Genomic DNA, 14,838 nt, shown 5'->3' with positions numbered 1-14,838 from the left:
ACCATCTTCCATCGTTTTCATCCTCATGCCCGAAACCTGCGTCTAGGATATTTACGAGTCAAAGATGTACTATCCTATCAATAATGTAACAAAATCTAAATGATGTCAAATGAACCACTGAATTTTTGCCTCAACCTCAGGTATATAAGCCAAGTCGATACCATAAGGAATCATTCATACCCAGGATCAAAGATCCTCGCCTTGTAGAATTCAGCATCATCCCACCCTCTCTTGTCCGTCACCGTCTTGGGTGCGCTCTCATCACTAAACGACACATATTGCCCCATCTCATCCTTTGCCCCGCGCACCCAGGCATACTCCCCAGAAGGATGCTGAACCAGAGACTTGAGCTTATCAACGTTCATGAGGCCCTCAAAGTCATTGCTGGTTGTGTTGTATTTATACGCAGCAGCGGTATGGGTCAACAACAGGATGTCATCATCCTTGTAACTGGCAGAAAGATCGTGACCATTGCTCGCCCTGCCTTTCACCTTGGGCAAAGGTATTGGTTTGCCATCCCTCTTCAGTTCGATGTCCTTCCCCTTTCCCACCACATCATACCTGTGAAGGTAATTTTCCCCAATGGCCCACAACTGGCCACCATGCCAAAGCACCCCGTGGGCTTTTCTAACAGTATACTCATGGCTCTTCTTTATCTTTTTCAAATTGTTGACATCTGACGCATCGGTTGGAACATACAGCGTCAGCTTATGGGAGGCCGAGCTTGCGGCAACAAATGCTCCCAGATATGGGATTCTTTCGAGGGAATGCGGGTTGCCACCAGGTGTTGCTGACCAGATGACATCGTCTATCGTAGTGGATTTCTCCCCCGATTTGATATCGATCATGCCAACTTTGCCCCCTGAGGCGGTAACAAGGGCAACCATGCCCCGGTCAGCTGTCTTGCGGAGTTTGACATCAGAAAGGTCGGCCCAAACGTCCTTTTGCCAAGGCCATGGGTTCAGGTCGGCAGTGAAGGACCAGTAGATGGCGTCTTTGTTCCATTTGGGAGAATCTCGTGGGAAGACCCGAACGGTCTTGGAGTGCTGGTCGGTAACAGCTAGATGGTAGGCTGCTGCGAAGGGAGCTGCAATGGAAAGAGAGAGGAAGGATTTGAAATGCATTATTGTGCGGTTACACTACTAATGAAGAAGTCTCTGGGAAGAAAATAGGCAAGGAGGGACTATGGATTTGTATCCTCTCCAAACTTCGAGGAAATGAAGCTATAAATACAATTGACTGGGGAAATGTTTCACCATACAACTATTAGGGAAATAACGCTCGCGAAGTTCGTATAAAATAGTGCATTCTTTCGACAACACGAACAATATGGGGGCAATATTATTTCCCATTGGGGGTAGAATCAGCGACCCGTACAGTATACGAGTCAAGTGAAGCTTATTTTTGACGTCGACTCCACAAGCTTCCAGGTAGCTTGTGTGAAGTATCATTCTGATACTATTCTTAGATCGGGAATAGCATCATAGAGAGGGCTTGGCAGGCAGGGGCTGTGCAATACGACTTCATTCTTGCAACCGGTGCGAAGGGATAAAACGGGATATAGCTCGTATCCTGCAGATCCGATGGGAAATTACATTAAGGGGCATGGTGCTTAGAATCGTATACGCTCATTTAATGCCCTATTGACTGAATTTGGCCTGAATCTAGACTTGTGTTTTAAACCTCTCCCGGTATGTAAATTATCAGTCTATTCCGGGTAAGCCTACAAAACGAAGCTTTGTATATACAACTTGATCTCCACATGTTGAGGGTGGTTTACTACTATATATCAACCATATATTAAACCTACCTACTGTACGCTATTGGAGTTTCTAGCCCCATTTCCTACATTACAGCCTAGGATCGCTGAGTCTTCTCCCACTCTTCTCTTACAACTATTATATAACGAAACATTCTTTCACTATACAACTCATAGTAGCAATTCTAGACGCAGGCTTTCTGATTGCAGAATTTGTGTTTGATGTTGCCTCATAGGTCGGTGGCGCGCTTGATGATCCTTCATATGTTGGCGATAGGGTTCCTCCGCTAGAGGAAACATCATACCGTAAAAAGTTGCGAATAAATGAGATATCCAGGACAATGAGTTTCAACCTCTTGTGGGTGGGGCTGACGTTGCAGCGGCATCAAGCCAAGAGATATAGTGCTGACACGTGTGCCCGGAGAGTCGCAACTTTGGGAAAAAACCAGGAGCCTGCCTGCAATAATGCAGAAAAATACGAGCCTCTGATTGATTTCTTCAGTTTGGCCCGAGCTTTATCCCGTGTTGATTGGAGCGGGCCTTTCATGAGAGCTATTTTCAGCATGCAGCAAAGGTTTAGCTACTCTATCTAGGCCTATCAACTTTCACATTCCATGACGATCCTAATCTAAATGTGAGGGGAAAGATAGGTGTGGCCAATTTTTGGTTGCATTCAATCCTCTAACACGCTATAGATTGCATCCCTAGAAGCTGTACACCCTCAACATTTCTCGTCAAAAAGCCCCCCTTGGTACGGAGTACTAACAGTCCCATCATGCGGTATACATCATTCTTGACTTTTCTTTCTCTCTTCTCCATCGCCTTCGCGGTAGACCCTCGTTACTGCCAGAGCAAGACAACTCTTGACGGAAAAGATTTCACCCTTGAAGAAATCGACACTCCTCACCTACCTGCGCTGGCAAAGTACTTCGGTTCAAAGGGTAAGATCACAAGCGTCACTGCGGTTCTTCAATCCGCAAACCGCGATTTAATAAAACGTTCGCCCCCTCTCAGCAATGGGGATGGCCCTCCCGCCGAATCATGGGCTTGGAACTCAGGCGACGATAAGACGACGGAGTGGATTCCGCAGGGGATCACGAGCTCTGCCGATGCTTTCGGGAAGGGGACTTGGAATGACCACGAGGTGTGGATTGTCAGTTGGTATCGCAAGGGAGAAAGTGTACGGGTCAGCTTTATTGATCGCAAAACAAACAAGTATCGCCATGTGATGCTGGTATATCCTACAGCCGACGATGACTTCGAATCCATCAGTATTCATGCGGGTGGTATTGCTTGGTACGGCAATGTGTTGTATGTTGTCGATACCAACAAGGGTATCCGTGCGTTTGACCTAGACAATATCTGGGAGGTTGATATTGCAGCTGGTGTCGGAAAAACGAAAGATGGAAAAGGGTATTCTGCGGATGAGTACCGATATGTGCTTCCTCAAATGCGGTGAGCCTGTTTCATTATCCTCCCTTCGACCAAAGACTGATACCATTGAAAGCCATTATAATTGGATAGCCGGCGACGCTTCTCCCTTCCGCTTCTCTTGGATTTCCCTTGACCGGAGCGACTCGCCAGACACCCTTATGGTGGGTGAGTTTGTGAGAGACGGGGAAACTTTTGAGGACCCCAATAAGACGCCAGTTCCTATCCGTTATGTAAAATACAATCTGGATGCGGATACCCGGCGGCTGCAGACCAATGATGGCATCGCTACCGCAAGCTGGGCGTACTGTGTCAATATACCCAATGTACAGGGTGCTGTTTCATACGACAGCAAGTTTTACATCTCGCGCAGTACTGGCAGAGCTCCCAAGAAAGGCGATCTTTTTATTTGGGAAGAAGGGAAGACAGCCACAGAACACACGGGGTGGTTCTCAGCTGGAAATGAGGATATGAGCTACAATCTTGTTCGCAAGGAGTACTATACTGTCACCGAGTATGATCAAGATAGGCACATTCTGGCCTATAAGGTCTAGTCTACTCGATCTGTTGGAAATATTCTAAGCCCACCATGGCGGGCAGTGCTGAAGAAGCTCTTAAACAATATATATATATATATATACATACATACGTGGTTGCTATTCTTGCGTATAAATTTCCCTTTTTTGGCCAAATGGCTTGGCATCATCTATAGTCCAGTACTTGAGCAGTATAAAAGATACCCTATGAATAGAGAGCACCAATGCATTCCAGGGTTCTGCTGTCTATCGATTGTAGTGCAAAAGATGAATGTTTACGAAGCACTAGCCTATACCAGTTATGACAACAACCAATAAAGCAAGTATTTTTCTACCTACAACACCGAAATAGAAGAGTATATACAAAAAGACATCTAGAAAGATATCCAAGAAGAGCATCGTAGTGGTATCTGTTGGATGATCTCATCTCCCATTGTTTGCTTGCAGACTGAGCAGCTTGTTTGCTAGATTGAACAATAATTATTCTTCTTTCTCTTCCTTCCCTTCGCCAGTAACCAAAACAGTATCTCACATACAACATCCCTTATATCATCTTGAGCTACATAGATCAGATTATCAAAGTCCTATGTCGTTAAGGGGCAGCCACATGCGCTAGCGACTACTCTTATGTCCCATTATTTGAGCCCTCACGGCTTTCTTCTTTCTCTCCCTCCCCCGTCTGTATCACTACCCTTAAATCTCATCTCGGGGCCGGTGCCATAGATTTCAGGTTAAACACATCCTCAGTGACCGAGTAAGAAATACACCTAACATAATAACTGGACACTGATCTCAAGCTTTTATCAACAACTGAAACCGTGTACCACCTGCTACCCCAATAGGTGAGATGAGCACACTCTTCCCTGCCCTACGGAAGCGTCTGAGACACCTCCTGGCGGTCCCCCGAAATCGAACATATCAACTTTGTCAAAAGACGCAAGGGGGATGTCTTAAAGCCCTTTCTCCTAAAATATTGGCCACTTATCAGTTGTTAGAAAGTTGCAGTGACAAACGCATTCTGATTATTGAGAATAAGGAAATCATGTCTTCTATGGTTTTAAACAATGGCATCTAGATGGTTTACAGCAATTACTAGAAGCTAGCTCTTTATACCCAGATTGTCCCGAAAAGAGAATATTAATACACTTTTGACCATTAAAAACATAACCAGAAATTCGTGTAGGGACTATCTTAAACTGATCTTCTAGAGCCTCCAAGCTACGTAACATCTATGTTCTAGTTTTAGCTTACTCTTCTAAAGTAACATTCATGGGAAAATCTGCAGTGGCTGTAATAGACTACTGCACCCTGGGCAATCTTGACATGCGCACTGAATGGCATTATATAGTTTGCATGGACTATGACAGAATTATTGGGTAATTCTATACATATCTCTTTGTAACAGCTGCAACGTCGATCCCAATTTCCGCAAATTGGTTTCACTCCACCAAGACCAAGTGGATGAAATCGTGAAGTCTCCACCTGAAAAATCTAATCTAACCCGGCAAGAAGAGAAGCTAGAGAAAGCTTCAGAACCAGACCCATATCTAATGCCCCAATAACGTAATTCACAAGCGGCCCGGCTACCGCAGAACATGATCTTATAAAGTCCCCATAGACCATATCTAGCTGTTACGATAGTAAGTTTGTAATTTACCGCATTTACTATGTGTTCTGCGGTGGCCGGGCCGTTTGTATGGCCGGGCCGCTTGTGAAATACGTTAATACAGCTATTATCTGCCATTCTAGCCAATACTTTCCCTGTGTTTTTCTGCCATCCGTTGACCAGAAGAACCCCCTAGTTTGACCAGGGTTCAGAAGTTGTATACTCCGTACACTATTCAGGTATACCCATTGACCATGCGTGTAGCATCAACCGTGCTCTCGGTAGTTGGTGTAGTCGCACTAACAGCCGCTACTGTATCGCCCAATGTCTCGACCGGCTGCAAGGCGCTGCAGGCGCTACTTGGGGATTCGCTGTTCTTCGCCGGCGGCGGCGTGTACGAGTACGAGGCGGCGAACTTTTGGTCGAACACGGAACTGATGGCCCCTGGATGTGTGTTTCGACCGCAGTCCAGCACACAGCTCGCTGACGGCATTGTAGCGCTGGCTCATGTCAATGCTCGCTTTGCTGTTCGGGGCGGTGGACACATGGGTATCCGGGTGGGTTTTGATCTTAAAGTTAATATGTTGAACTCCATTCTGACGGTCGCAGGGTTCGAACAATATCAATGATGGTGTCTTGATTGTTATGTCGAATTTGACTACCTTAGGGTTGTCGGGGGATCAGTCCATTGTGTCCATTGGTCCTTCTCACCGGTTAGTTTCTTTTTTCCTAGTTCGCACTAGTGATGGGCGGTTTTACTTACCTCTGTTTAGATGGAGCGATGTCTATGAATACTTGCAGAAGTTCGGACTGACCGCTGCCGGAGGTCGTCTCGGTCCTGTCGGTGTGCCAGGACTGCTCCTCGCTGGCGGGATTAACTTTTACGGCAATCAGGTTGGCTTCGGCTGTGATACCATTGTCAACTACGAGATTGTCCTTGCCGATGGTTCAATAGTGGAAGTTAACAAGACGAGCTATTCTGATCTGTTCTGGGCCTTGAAGGGTGGAAGCAGTAACTTCGGCATCGTCACTCGGTTCGACCTGGAGACTATCAAATCGCCCAAGGTCTGGGCTGGTGCTCACACTGTGTCCTCTGAGTATATCAACGAGTTCCTGGCGGTATGTCCTATTGATGTCCTTGGTTGCTCTATGATTCGCCACTAACTCGTTTCGCTAGGCTGCTGCTACTTACGCGTCCGACATCTACGATCCCAAAACGCATATTGTACCAGCCCTTGTGACCGGCGAGACTACTCTCGCCTCGGTGATTCTGTTCTACGACAGCGACAGCATCAGCTACCCCGATATTTTCAAGCCGTTCACCGATATTCCGGCTATCAGCAGCACGCTTGACTTCAAGACGGTCGCCGAATTTGCCGCTGAGACAGGCGCAATGGTAGTTGATGGCATCAGGTACAATCCCCCACTCAGAGGGCTGTGAAACGATAGCTAACCAGCCTTAGTGACGTGTTCGTTGCCGGAACCATTAAGGGCACAAGCCACAAGGAGCTTCTCAGCGGCATCAGTATCATCAACCAAACCTTCTTCAACGAGCTCCCTAAGCTGTACGCGCAGGTCCCTATCGCCAACATCTCCACTATCCAGCTGGACTGGCAACCTATTGGCGTAGACTGGATAAAGGCCTCTGAGGCTCACGGCGGAAACGCCCTCGGTCTGGATTCCTCGCAGGTCTATCTCTGCTACGCAGAGGTGGTTGAGTGGATTGGGTCGGCTTATGATGAAATCGTCGCTTCCTGGGTCGAAGAGACTACCTATAAAATCAACAATGCAACCCAGAAAGCCGGTCTCTACGACACCTTTAACTATATTGGTGATGCTGCTGGCTTCCAGTCTATTTTCCCTGGCTATGGGGTGGAGAACCATCAGAAGCTCATTGACATTGCGAAGAAGTATGACCCTCGGGGTGTTTTCCAGACTCTTATGCCTGGTGGATTCAAGGTTTAGGAAATCCTCGAGGTGTGTATGATTCTTCGTTGCGTCTGTTTCTCAACACCTCGAGAGGTTTCAGAGGGTGATAAGATCCATGTTCGTGTGATATTGCAGCTGGCATTTGGGTCTGATAGAGAACAAACGGACCAGCACCTTAAAGATATAGAGCGCAAATTGGGTTGAACAGAGCAAGGAGTTGGTACATGATGACAAGATGATATAATTAAACGATGAAGGCCAGTAGTCTTTGCCTGTTGAGAATTTCTCCTTCCACCAATCTTCCTGTCTCAGTGACTTCCCCGTTGACTTGCTGATAGCGCACCAGCGCGGGAATGTTCTTGGTTCCCCACATTGTTCGGTAGACATTCTGAGGGTTATTCCACCTGATAAATATCAGCTCAATGCACGACAGAGCCCGTTTTTAATATAATTTGGAAACAAAACATTGCAGCTTCAGACACGGCGTGACTTACTCAGGCTTTTGTCCAACCTCGATCATAGCTAATTCTGGCGCATCGTCTCCGGAAAATGCCTCGTTGATATGTGGCAAGGCATCCCGTACGTCTGGGCACCAAGGTTGCTTGGTAATTGGATCTGGTCCAGATATGAAGGCAATGAATAATTTCGAGGCGGGGCTTAGTGCCAGCTCCTTCACTGAGCTTGGGAGCGTGAAATTCTTGGTGATTGGCATTCTTGCGATGTATACAGTTCGAACGTCGATTCAGAATGTGGACAAGAAGTATGGCGAGACAGTCAAATTTTGTTGATAGTACAATTTGACATGAAATTGTCCACGGGTGGCTTTGGTTCCTATGACTAAGCAAATCGCAATTCCGCCCGCAGGTGGCTTCATGTTCCTTTTGTATAGATAAGTCGTCTACTCGACAGTTTATGCCTTATAATGGCTTATATTATAGTTACATGGGGTCTACATGTTATTATTCCTCCCTGGCCTATAGCTAATGATTCTCTTTTTTCTACTATAACACCGGAAGAGCGAGATATATCGCAAAAAGGAAAACACATACTTTACGTGCTTATAGCATCTGGAGCAACCTCGAAAGCTACATCGGGATTATTTAAAGCCTTCAACCTTCCAAGAAAAAGAACTTTGGGAGAGAATACTTTCACCGCCTTTGTGGGCTCGGGCCGTTCCCACGTGACAAGGTATCATCCCGCGCTGAATTGTGGATATTCTCGTATTCTATTCCGTTGCTAGAGGTCCGATCGGATGTAAGCGAAGTTCAGCCCCAGAGCCCCAGAAGGTAAAGTCTTTCTCCCTGTTATGAACCGTAGTCAACATTTCTAGTATGGATGAAGCAGCGTCCACGTTTCGCGCACAGTGGGTTAATCCATCAGACTTATTCTCAATCCTCTTGATTATTGGCGGGGATGTCATTGGCGTCGCTCTGGCAGCCGTCTCTGGCGGCTATATCACTCCCGTCACCTTCTCTTTCGGATGGGTGTCGTACGCTATCTCGGCGCTACTCGCTGCCCAAAGCGAGGACCGCCTGATGCCTCCTGCCCCTGACTCTTCGCTCCGGGTAATCAACATAGGCACGGGGTATATGCGGTTCAACCGGTCCTGGACTTTAGGGCGGGTGTTTCAGAATTACGAATACTGGATGCCGGCAGAAGTGATCCAACGATTGCAAAGCCACCCGGTCTTGTACCAGGACGAGGAAGCCGGGATTGCGGACACGGAGATGCCAGGGAAGGTCGCGGCAACTGCAGAAACCTATCTCAACCCTCGCAAATTTGTGAGCCCCTACCAGGCGCGCCTATGCGTTAGTGTTTACGAATGGGCACTGGACGGGCCTCATCCTGTGGCAAAACCTGGTTATGACTGGGTGTATTGGTTGGGAATTGTCGTGACAGTGATTCAACTAGGTATCAGCGCGATACCGTTTGGCCTGGACGGAGACTGGAGTATCTTCCTGGTGACCGTGGCCGGGACCATCCTGTCCTACGCGTCTGGTGCGCTGCCACAGTGGCGGAAGGAAAAATGGGCGTGCCGAACTTTAGAGAGGCGCAAGGATGTTGCCTTGACGCTTGGTAATGGCACGCAGCATGTGGTTGTGGTGCTGGGGGCAAAGGGTGGGTTGGATTTGGAAGACATGGCTGGGGGACAGTTGTTGGACGACGGGGAGGGGCAGGCGCGTAGGGGTCGATGGATGCAACTGATGAGCCCCAGCAATACCACGCGCATGATGACGTTCCTGCTAGCCGTGCTGTGGCTCATGCTTCTCCTCACTAGCACGGGGATCCAGGGACATGCGTGGTATCTACTCGCGGTGGGTGGCGCTGGCATGCTGCAAAATCTCATTGCCGCCGGGGCTCCGCGTCAGCCGGCGATGTTAGGGATTCCGATTCGACTGGCTATGCGCTCGAACTCAGGGAACGAAGGAAGTCCAATACCAATGGTCTTCGCCGAATTCAAGGTAATGCATACATTGATGGAGCTCGAGTTGGACTTCAAAGGGGCCGGTCGAGCTCTACTCCCAGAGTTCTTCCCCGGAGGCGGCGGCCTACAACCCTGGGAGGAAAAATGGTGGTCCAGCAATGAACCGGATGTTCGACGCCAGCTACTACGGGCAGCGAAAGAAAAGGAGTTTAGCAAACAGATGCGCAGGACGCAGGCTGGTTGAAAATGGCCGTACAGCACCGCAACATGTGGCAGTTTTCCACTAGGTTCTATCCCGCCGATGGCCTCTCTCGTCGTATGACGATTTGATATTTATCTACTTTGATCCAAGACAAGGTCAAAGAACCGTCATTGTATACATTCATTGTACCCGAAGGCTTTGCTTTGCTTTCCATCTTCAAACTGCTGCATTCTTCTCTTCTGGACGATTATACGCGACTGCGCACACCTTCCAGTTCCAAGATTTATTGTCAGCAGAATACCATTGTGTCCAGGTCTTAGAATGTCACACAGTAGGAAGCATAACATAAACCACAAAACTACTTCTATCTTGCCTAGCATTTACTGCGGAAGATACATACTCGAGCAACAGCCGAATACGAAGATTAGAAACATGAAGCCTAGTAAGGTAAGGAAAGCAGCCGAGCAGCAAACGAACGAGAGCAAATACGAGCATTTCTTGGCATGGGAACTGACCAACCACTATGAGACTAGCGTCTTGGGGCAAGTATGCTGACGCGGGGCTTCTTCTGACTGAAAAAAAAAAAAGTGCAACTGTCAAACTCCCTTAATCACAATGGCGGAGCATTTGTTCTTTCCTGGCGAACCCCCATGCCCTTATTTGGTCGAGTACAAGAGCTCGCTATATGATGGAAGTGACTGGGACCAGTTCCCGATTCGCGCTGGCTGGAGATTGGAAACAGGATTTGAAACACACTGGCCTGTCATATTAATGCCGTCGAAATTCCACTCCCAAATAGAGTGCTGGCTCTACTTTGGTATGCTCCACTATGTGTTTGGGGACCAGCTGGATCAGTCCGATTTTCTCCTACGCAGGGAAGGAGACTCTCGTCAGTATCTAACGACAAAGCATCTCCATAAATATATCGGCAACGCCAAGGAATGGAAGAGGAGGAAACTTGGCGAGCGAGCGGTTTACATTGTCAAGACAGTCTGCGTTAACCTTAGCGCATACGCCGATGTTTGTGTGCGAGAGAAGATGGTGGTGGCCATTCGGCTGGTCTGCAATGTTCTCTGGAATGTTGCAGTCAAGCGAGACGGTTTTCAGATGCAGACCGCTAGTGTTCAAAATTGGCTTTCGGCCAGAGACACTGAGACTAAACAAATGATTGCAGCGGGATGGTGCCCATTGGAGGCAGAGAAGTGTCGCTGGACCGGTGGTGGACTGGACACCGCGGTGTATCTGCTTCAGTTAAGGCGTGTCAAGGCCAATTGGAACAGGGACAAATCTCATTTTGGCTGTACGAAGACGGAATGTGTGGCAAACAACGTCGATGAGAGCGACTATGTCACTCGACACGTGCAAGAAAACTGCACCTGTTCGCACCTCCAGGCAAACATCGAGCAGCTGCATACAATTCTCCAGGATGGAGGGGTACCCCTGCTGATGATCACGCCTTGTGGTGAGGATGATCTCGGTAACGAGAAGTTCGAGATTGAGATTGTGAGAAAGCGCATCGGCAAGCAATACCTAGCCATCTCGCATGTGTGGTCCGATGGCTTGGGTAACACAGAGGGCAATAGTCTCCCACACTGCCAATTGAAGGCCCTGTATGAGCAGGCAAAATCTGTCCTCACGGGCGACGAATACGTCCCTCGCTATTCGAATGGCCCATTTGGATCACTACACACTAGTACCGGTCGACTTGCCCATTTACTGAGCAACCAAGTTCTGCGCAGAGACGATTCAGTACTTCTGTGGATTGATACATTATGCATACCCCATCAGCCTGATGTTCGGAGCCTGGCAATTCAGCGCATTCGTGAATTATACATAGATGGTTAGTGCAAGCTATGAGCAGACTACTCGACGTTATTGGATGGCGGCTTAACCGATTATAGCTTACCGGACGATGATCATTGATTCGGAGATGAAGAACGTGGACGCTAGCTCTGCAACTCACCTAGAGTTTCTGCTGAGGATATTGTACTGTTCGGGCTGGATTCGACGGTTATGGACGCTTCAAGAAGGACTGGCCGCCAAGAGCCGGCTGTACGTGCTGTTCTCTGACAAGGTAGTTAACATTTCCACCATTGCCGACGAGCTCCTGACAAAGCTTGACGGAGGCAAACTCCCACTCATGCAGGAGAGGATTACCACGTTCGCCATTGGTGTTTGGTTCTCGTTCTTTCAACTGACCGTTGAGTCCACATCCAAATTCAATCGTTTCGTCGACTTCGTTGTTGCTCCTATCTATGAACGCGACCATTCCAAAAGTGGTCTAATCGCGTCGAACTGGTTTAATGTAGCCACCCGAGCTACCAGCAAGGCAGCCGATCGCCCAATCATTTTAGCGGGTATCCTCAATCTCGACTTGAAGGAAATTCTCTCGGTCAAAGGGTCCGATGAACGAATGCGGAAGTTCTACAGCCTAATTGACGACTTTCCCGCAGACGTGGTGTTCCAGCACGGGCCGCGGTTTGAAGAAGATGGAATGCGCTGGGCGCTGAAAGTGTGTCAATTTACCAACAAGCTCGGTTATCTCTCGGCCGGAGCCGGAAAGATTACACCCCGAGGACTTCATATCACATCTTATCCGTCATGGCTGTTCCCATCTGATATGGTGTTTGATCTCGATCGTGATGCATTTTCCATCAACTCCGACGGTACACCGGCTTGGAATCAGTGGGCCGATGACCACAATATTGAAAGCGGCAAGATAAAAGATGTCTGTCACCTGAAAACTGAAACCCCCTGTATTTTCGAGTCAAATGGGACTTATGGGATTATTGTGGCCCGCGACCGAGAAGGTTATCCAAAGACATCAAACAAAGAGTGTGCAGTAGTATCATTGCGCACGACGGAGGATGGAGTCCATTATGCAGAACACATTAGCTCGGGGACATTTAAGTCTGTCACAGGCCATAAAGACGAACCATATGATGGCTATATGGTGGCAGTCATCTGGGATGACCGGCAAAAACTTGATTGGGTTGTTGGTTAACTGAATGGATTGTTGCAAGAGTTCAATATTACATCACGGGACCTAGCTATACCAAATTCCTCAGAGCGTCTACATCATTGTCATGATCTTGTGGAATGTATGGGTCCAATCAATGGTATTGAACTCTCTGTATTGCTGTAGAATATGAGGACTTGTGAAATCGACGCCAGAAACGGCAGCCTTTGACGCCAGAAACGGTGTTTGGCACTCGTTTAACAGCCATTCCCTCGAATTCCACCTGCGACCAAACGACGCCGAAAATAGCTCCCCTCTACAGTGCCATCCAGATGCCCTCTTTGCCCTACCCGGTCGGGCGCTTATAAGATGCTCTTTATCCCCCGTCTCTTGATCTCATGCCTCTCCAGTTCTCTTCTCATCTCCCACCCCAACCCCCAAATCGACCTCGTAAACCTTGCTACGCATGTCTCCAGATTCCACTCCTAGTTATTTACCTTGGTTTTCCCAATAGCAAGTCCGCTCGCTCGGGCGGCTTAGGGCAAGGAGCACGAATACTAGACCGATTCCATTCTTTGTAAGGAAACTTGAACCAGGCTGAAATAGTTCCGCAGAGTTCGATAGCTACCTCCAAGGGCGAATGAGACGCATGGTCGGGTTTTTAATTTGACTGATGACAGGTGGAGGGGAGGTATTTGTTACGCGGTCTGCCCTCACATCCGGTGGTGCGACTGAGCCGAAGAGCTGACGTGGGTAGCGATGTTAAGCGCCATCAAGGACAAATGAATTTATTGGCCTAACGCTTCCAAGGCTTACCTTCAAAGGATTTTAGTCCATATTGGAATTGATTCTACGCGATTACTTCCTAGTGGACGTGCCAGCTTTCCACGGGGAATCATGATATTCTCTGTCAGAGATACATATTGGAATGTGGACCCCACACTAGCAGCCAGAGTATACTCAATTTGAACTTCCGCCAACTCATCTACCAGCATTTCCTCGCCAGTTGACACTCCAAGCCCCTCGGCAGCATCTGTCATACCTTAGACTTTGTTGCACTGATATCCTTCAATGTTGTTGATCCATCCATCCTTGAATCTCTTGATCCCAGGGTAGTCCACTGGGTCCGTGCCTTGATCGGTACTTGGCATAGATTAGCTTCTATGTTCAGCAGACCTGGGTGGTAACTCACGATCCAATCTGGCAGTTATAACCTTTGGTCCCAATTTTGAACGAGCCGGCATTTTTCCGATATGCTTTTTTGATATCGTAAGCCTGACCGGGCCTCCTACATTCTTTATAGCAGCCGCCCTCGTAGTTGTAGCCGTGGCATACTTTGATATCAACGCAATAGTCGGCGCGCGTCTCCAGGTCTGCAGCCTCGACTGTAACTGATTAATATAGCCTCATAATGGGCGTGATTGAAAGTGAGACAGGGGCTTACCTGCAGGTGCAGCAATAACCTGGGAGGTAGCGAATGCCATTAACACAAAGATTGGTGTGAAGACTTTCATATTTGCTAGTTGAGTAAGGTTTTTCGATGTTTGTGGAAGATGAACGGGTTGCAATACCAATCTGATTAGAGATGCTCAGGTGAGTATTTATATGCTTTGAATGTGCTATGTATTTTAGGCCACCCATAGTAGTAGAGTCGATCTGGGAATTTTCCGAAAATATATCAGTGGACGCCTTAAAGTAACCACATATGTCAATGATGCTCAAGAAACATGCAGAGTATTGAACGCAAGGGTCTTCGGCTCCACATGGACTACTAAACTAGCCGTGGGCATCTCCGTCATCAGCCCAGGTGCGATTCAATAAATGTGGGTAATGGCTTTCGCAGTCGCAGTCTGGTATTGGCCATTAGATGTAGCATGTCCCGAGGCTATGGTGAAGTATTTTCGCTATTGGCCTATATCAGCCATGCTAGAACTATACAATGTAACCTTAGATGGGGCGGACGGCCGCAACATGGCATCCAGACTGTGCCA

The 14,838-nt window shown here is 48.0% G+C and overlaps 7 protein-coding genes across 7 annotated transcripts; 4 read left to right on the top strand and 3 right to left on the bottom strand.

Annotated features, from left to right (window-relative positions):
* Positions 1 to 170: 170 nt before the first annotated feature.
* On the bottom strand, positions 171 to 1,124 carry N7447_010916 (uncharacterized protein; the record flags this gene model as incomplete). The annotated part of the gene is made up of 1 exon (XM_057235178.1): positions 171 to 1,124. The coding sequence occupies one exon, from the start codon at positions 1,122 to 1,124 to the stop codon at positions 171 to 173; it is 954 nt and encodes a 317-aa protein (XP_057080496.1).
* A 1,410-nt stretch (positions 1,125 to 2,534) lies between these two features.
* Positions 2,535 to 3,744, top strand: N7447_010915 (uncharacterized protein; the record flags this gene model as incomplete). The annotated part of the gene is made up of 2 exons (XM_057235177.1): positions 2,535 to 3,214; positions 3,267 to 3,744. The coding sequence occupies 2 exons, from the start codon at positions 2,535 to 2,537 to the stop codon at positions 3,742 to 3,744; spliced, it is 1,158 nt and encodes a 385-aa protein (XP_057080495.1).
* A 1,842-nt stretch (positions 3,745 to 5,586) lies between these two features.
* N7447_010914 (FAD-binding oxidoreductase) lies at positions 5,587 to 7,297 on the top strand (the record flags this gene model as incomplete). Its single annotated transcript, XM_057235176.1, has 5 exons — positions 5,587 to 5,889; positions 5,942 to 6,045; positions 6,106 to 6,451; positions 6,510 to 6,745; positions 6,796 to 7,297. 5 exons carry the CDS (start codon positions 5,587 to 5,589, stop codon positions 7,295 to 7,297), a joined length of 1,491 nt encoding a protein of 496 aa, XP_057080494.1.
* A 208-nt stretch (positions 7,298 to 7,505) lies between these two features.
* N7447_010913 (uncharacterized protein) lies at positions 7,506 to 7,973 on the bottom strand (the record flags this gene model as incomplete). Its single annotated transcript, XM_057235175.1, has 2 exons — positions 7,506 to 7,665; positions 7,756 to 7,973. The coding sequence occupies 2 exons, from the start codon at positions 7,971 to 7,973 to the stop codon at positions 7,506 to 7,508; spliced, it is 378 nt and encodes a 125-aa protein (XP_057080493.1).
* A 619-nt stretch (positions 7,974 to 8,592) lies between these two features.
* On the top strand, positions 8,593 to 9,930 carry N7447_010912 (uncharacterized protein; the record flags this gene model as incomplete). The annotated part of the gene is made up of 1 exon (XM_057235174.1): positions 8,593 to 9,930. The coding sequence occupies one exon, from the start codon at positions 8,593 to 8,595 to the stop codon at positions 9,928 to 9,930; it is 1,338 nt and encodes a 445-aa protein (XP_057080492.1).
* A 573-nt stretch (positions 9,931 to 10,503) lies between these two features.
* Positions 10,504 to 12,892, top strand: N7447_010911 (uncharacterized protein; the record flags this gene model as incomplete). Its single annotated transcript, XM_057235173.1, has 2 exons — positions 10,504 to 11,728; positions 11,790 to 12,892. The coding sequence occupies 2 exons, from the start codon at positions 10,504 to 10,506 to the stop codon at positions 12,890 to 12,892; spliced, it is 2,328 nt and encodes a 775-aa protein (XP_057080491.1).
* A 998-nt stretch (positions 12,893 to 13,890) lies between these two features.
* On the bottom strand, positions 13,891 to 14,361 carry N7447_010910 (uncharacterized protein; the record flags this gene model as incomplete). The annotated part of the gene is made up of 3 exons (XM_057235172.1): positions 13,891 to 13,990; positions 14,040 to 14,232; positions 14,292 to 14,361. 3 exons carry the CDS (start codon positions 14,359 to 14,361, stop codon positions 13,891 to 13,893), a joined length of 363 nt encoding a protein of 120 aa, XP_057080490.1.
* Positions 14,362 to 14,838: the final 477 nt, after the last annotated feature.

This window comes from Penicillium robsamsonii (genome assembly GCF_028829455.1).
Source record: "Penicillium robsamsonii strain IBT 29466 chromosome Unknown utg000008l_segment0_segment0, whole genome shotgun sequence".
Taxonomy (NCBI): Eukaryota; Fungi; Ascomycota; class Eurotiomycetes; order Eurotiales; family Aspergillaceae; genus Penicillium; species Penicillium robsamsonii.
Note: the sequence above shows the minus strand (reverse complement) of the source record. Positions and strands in the feature narration are given on the sequence as shown.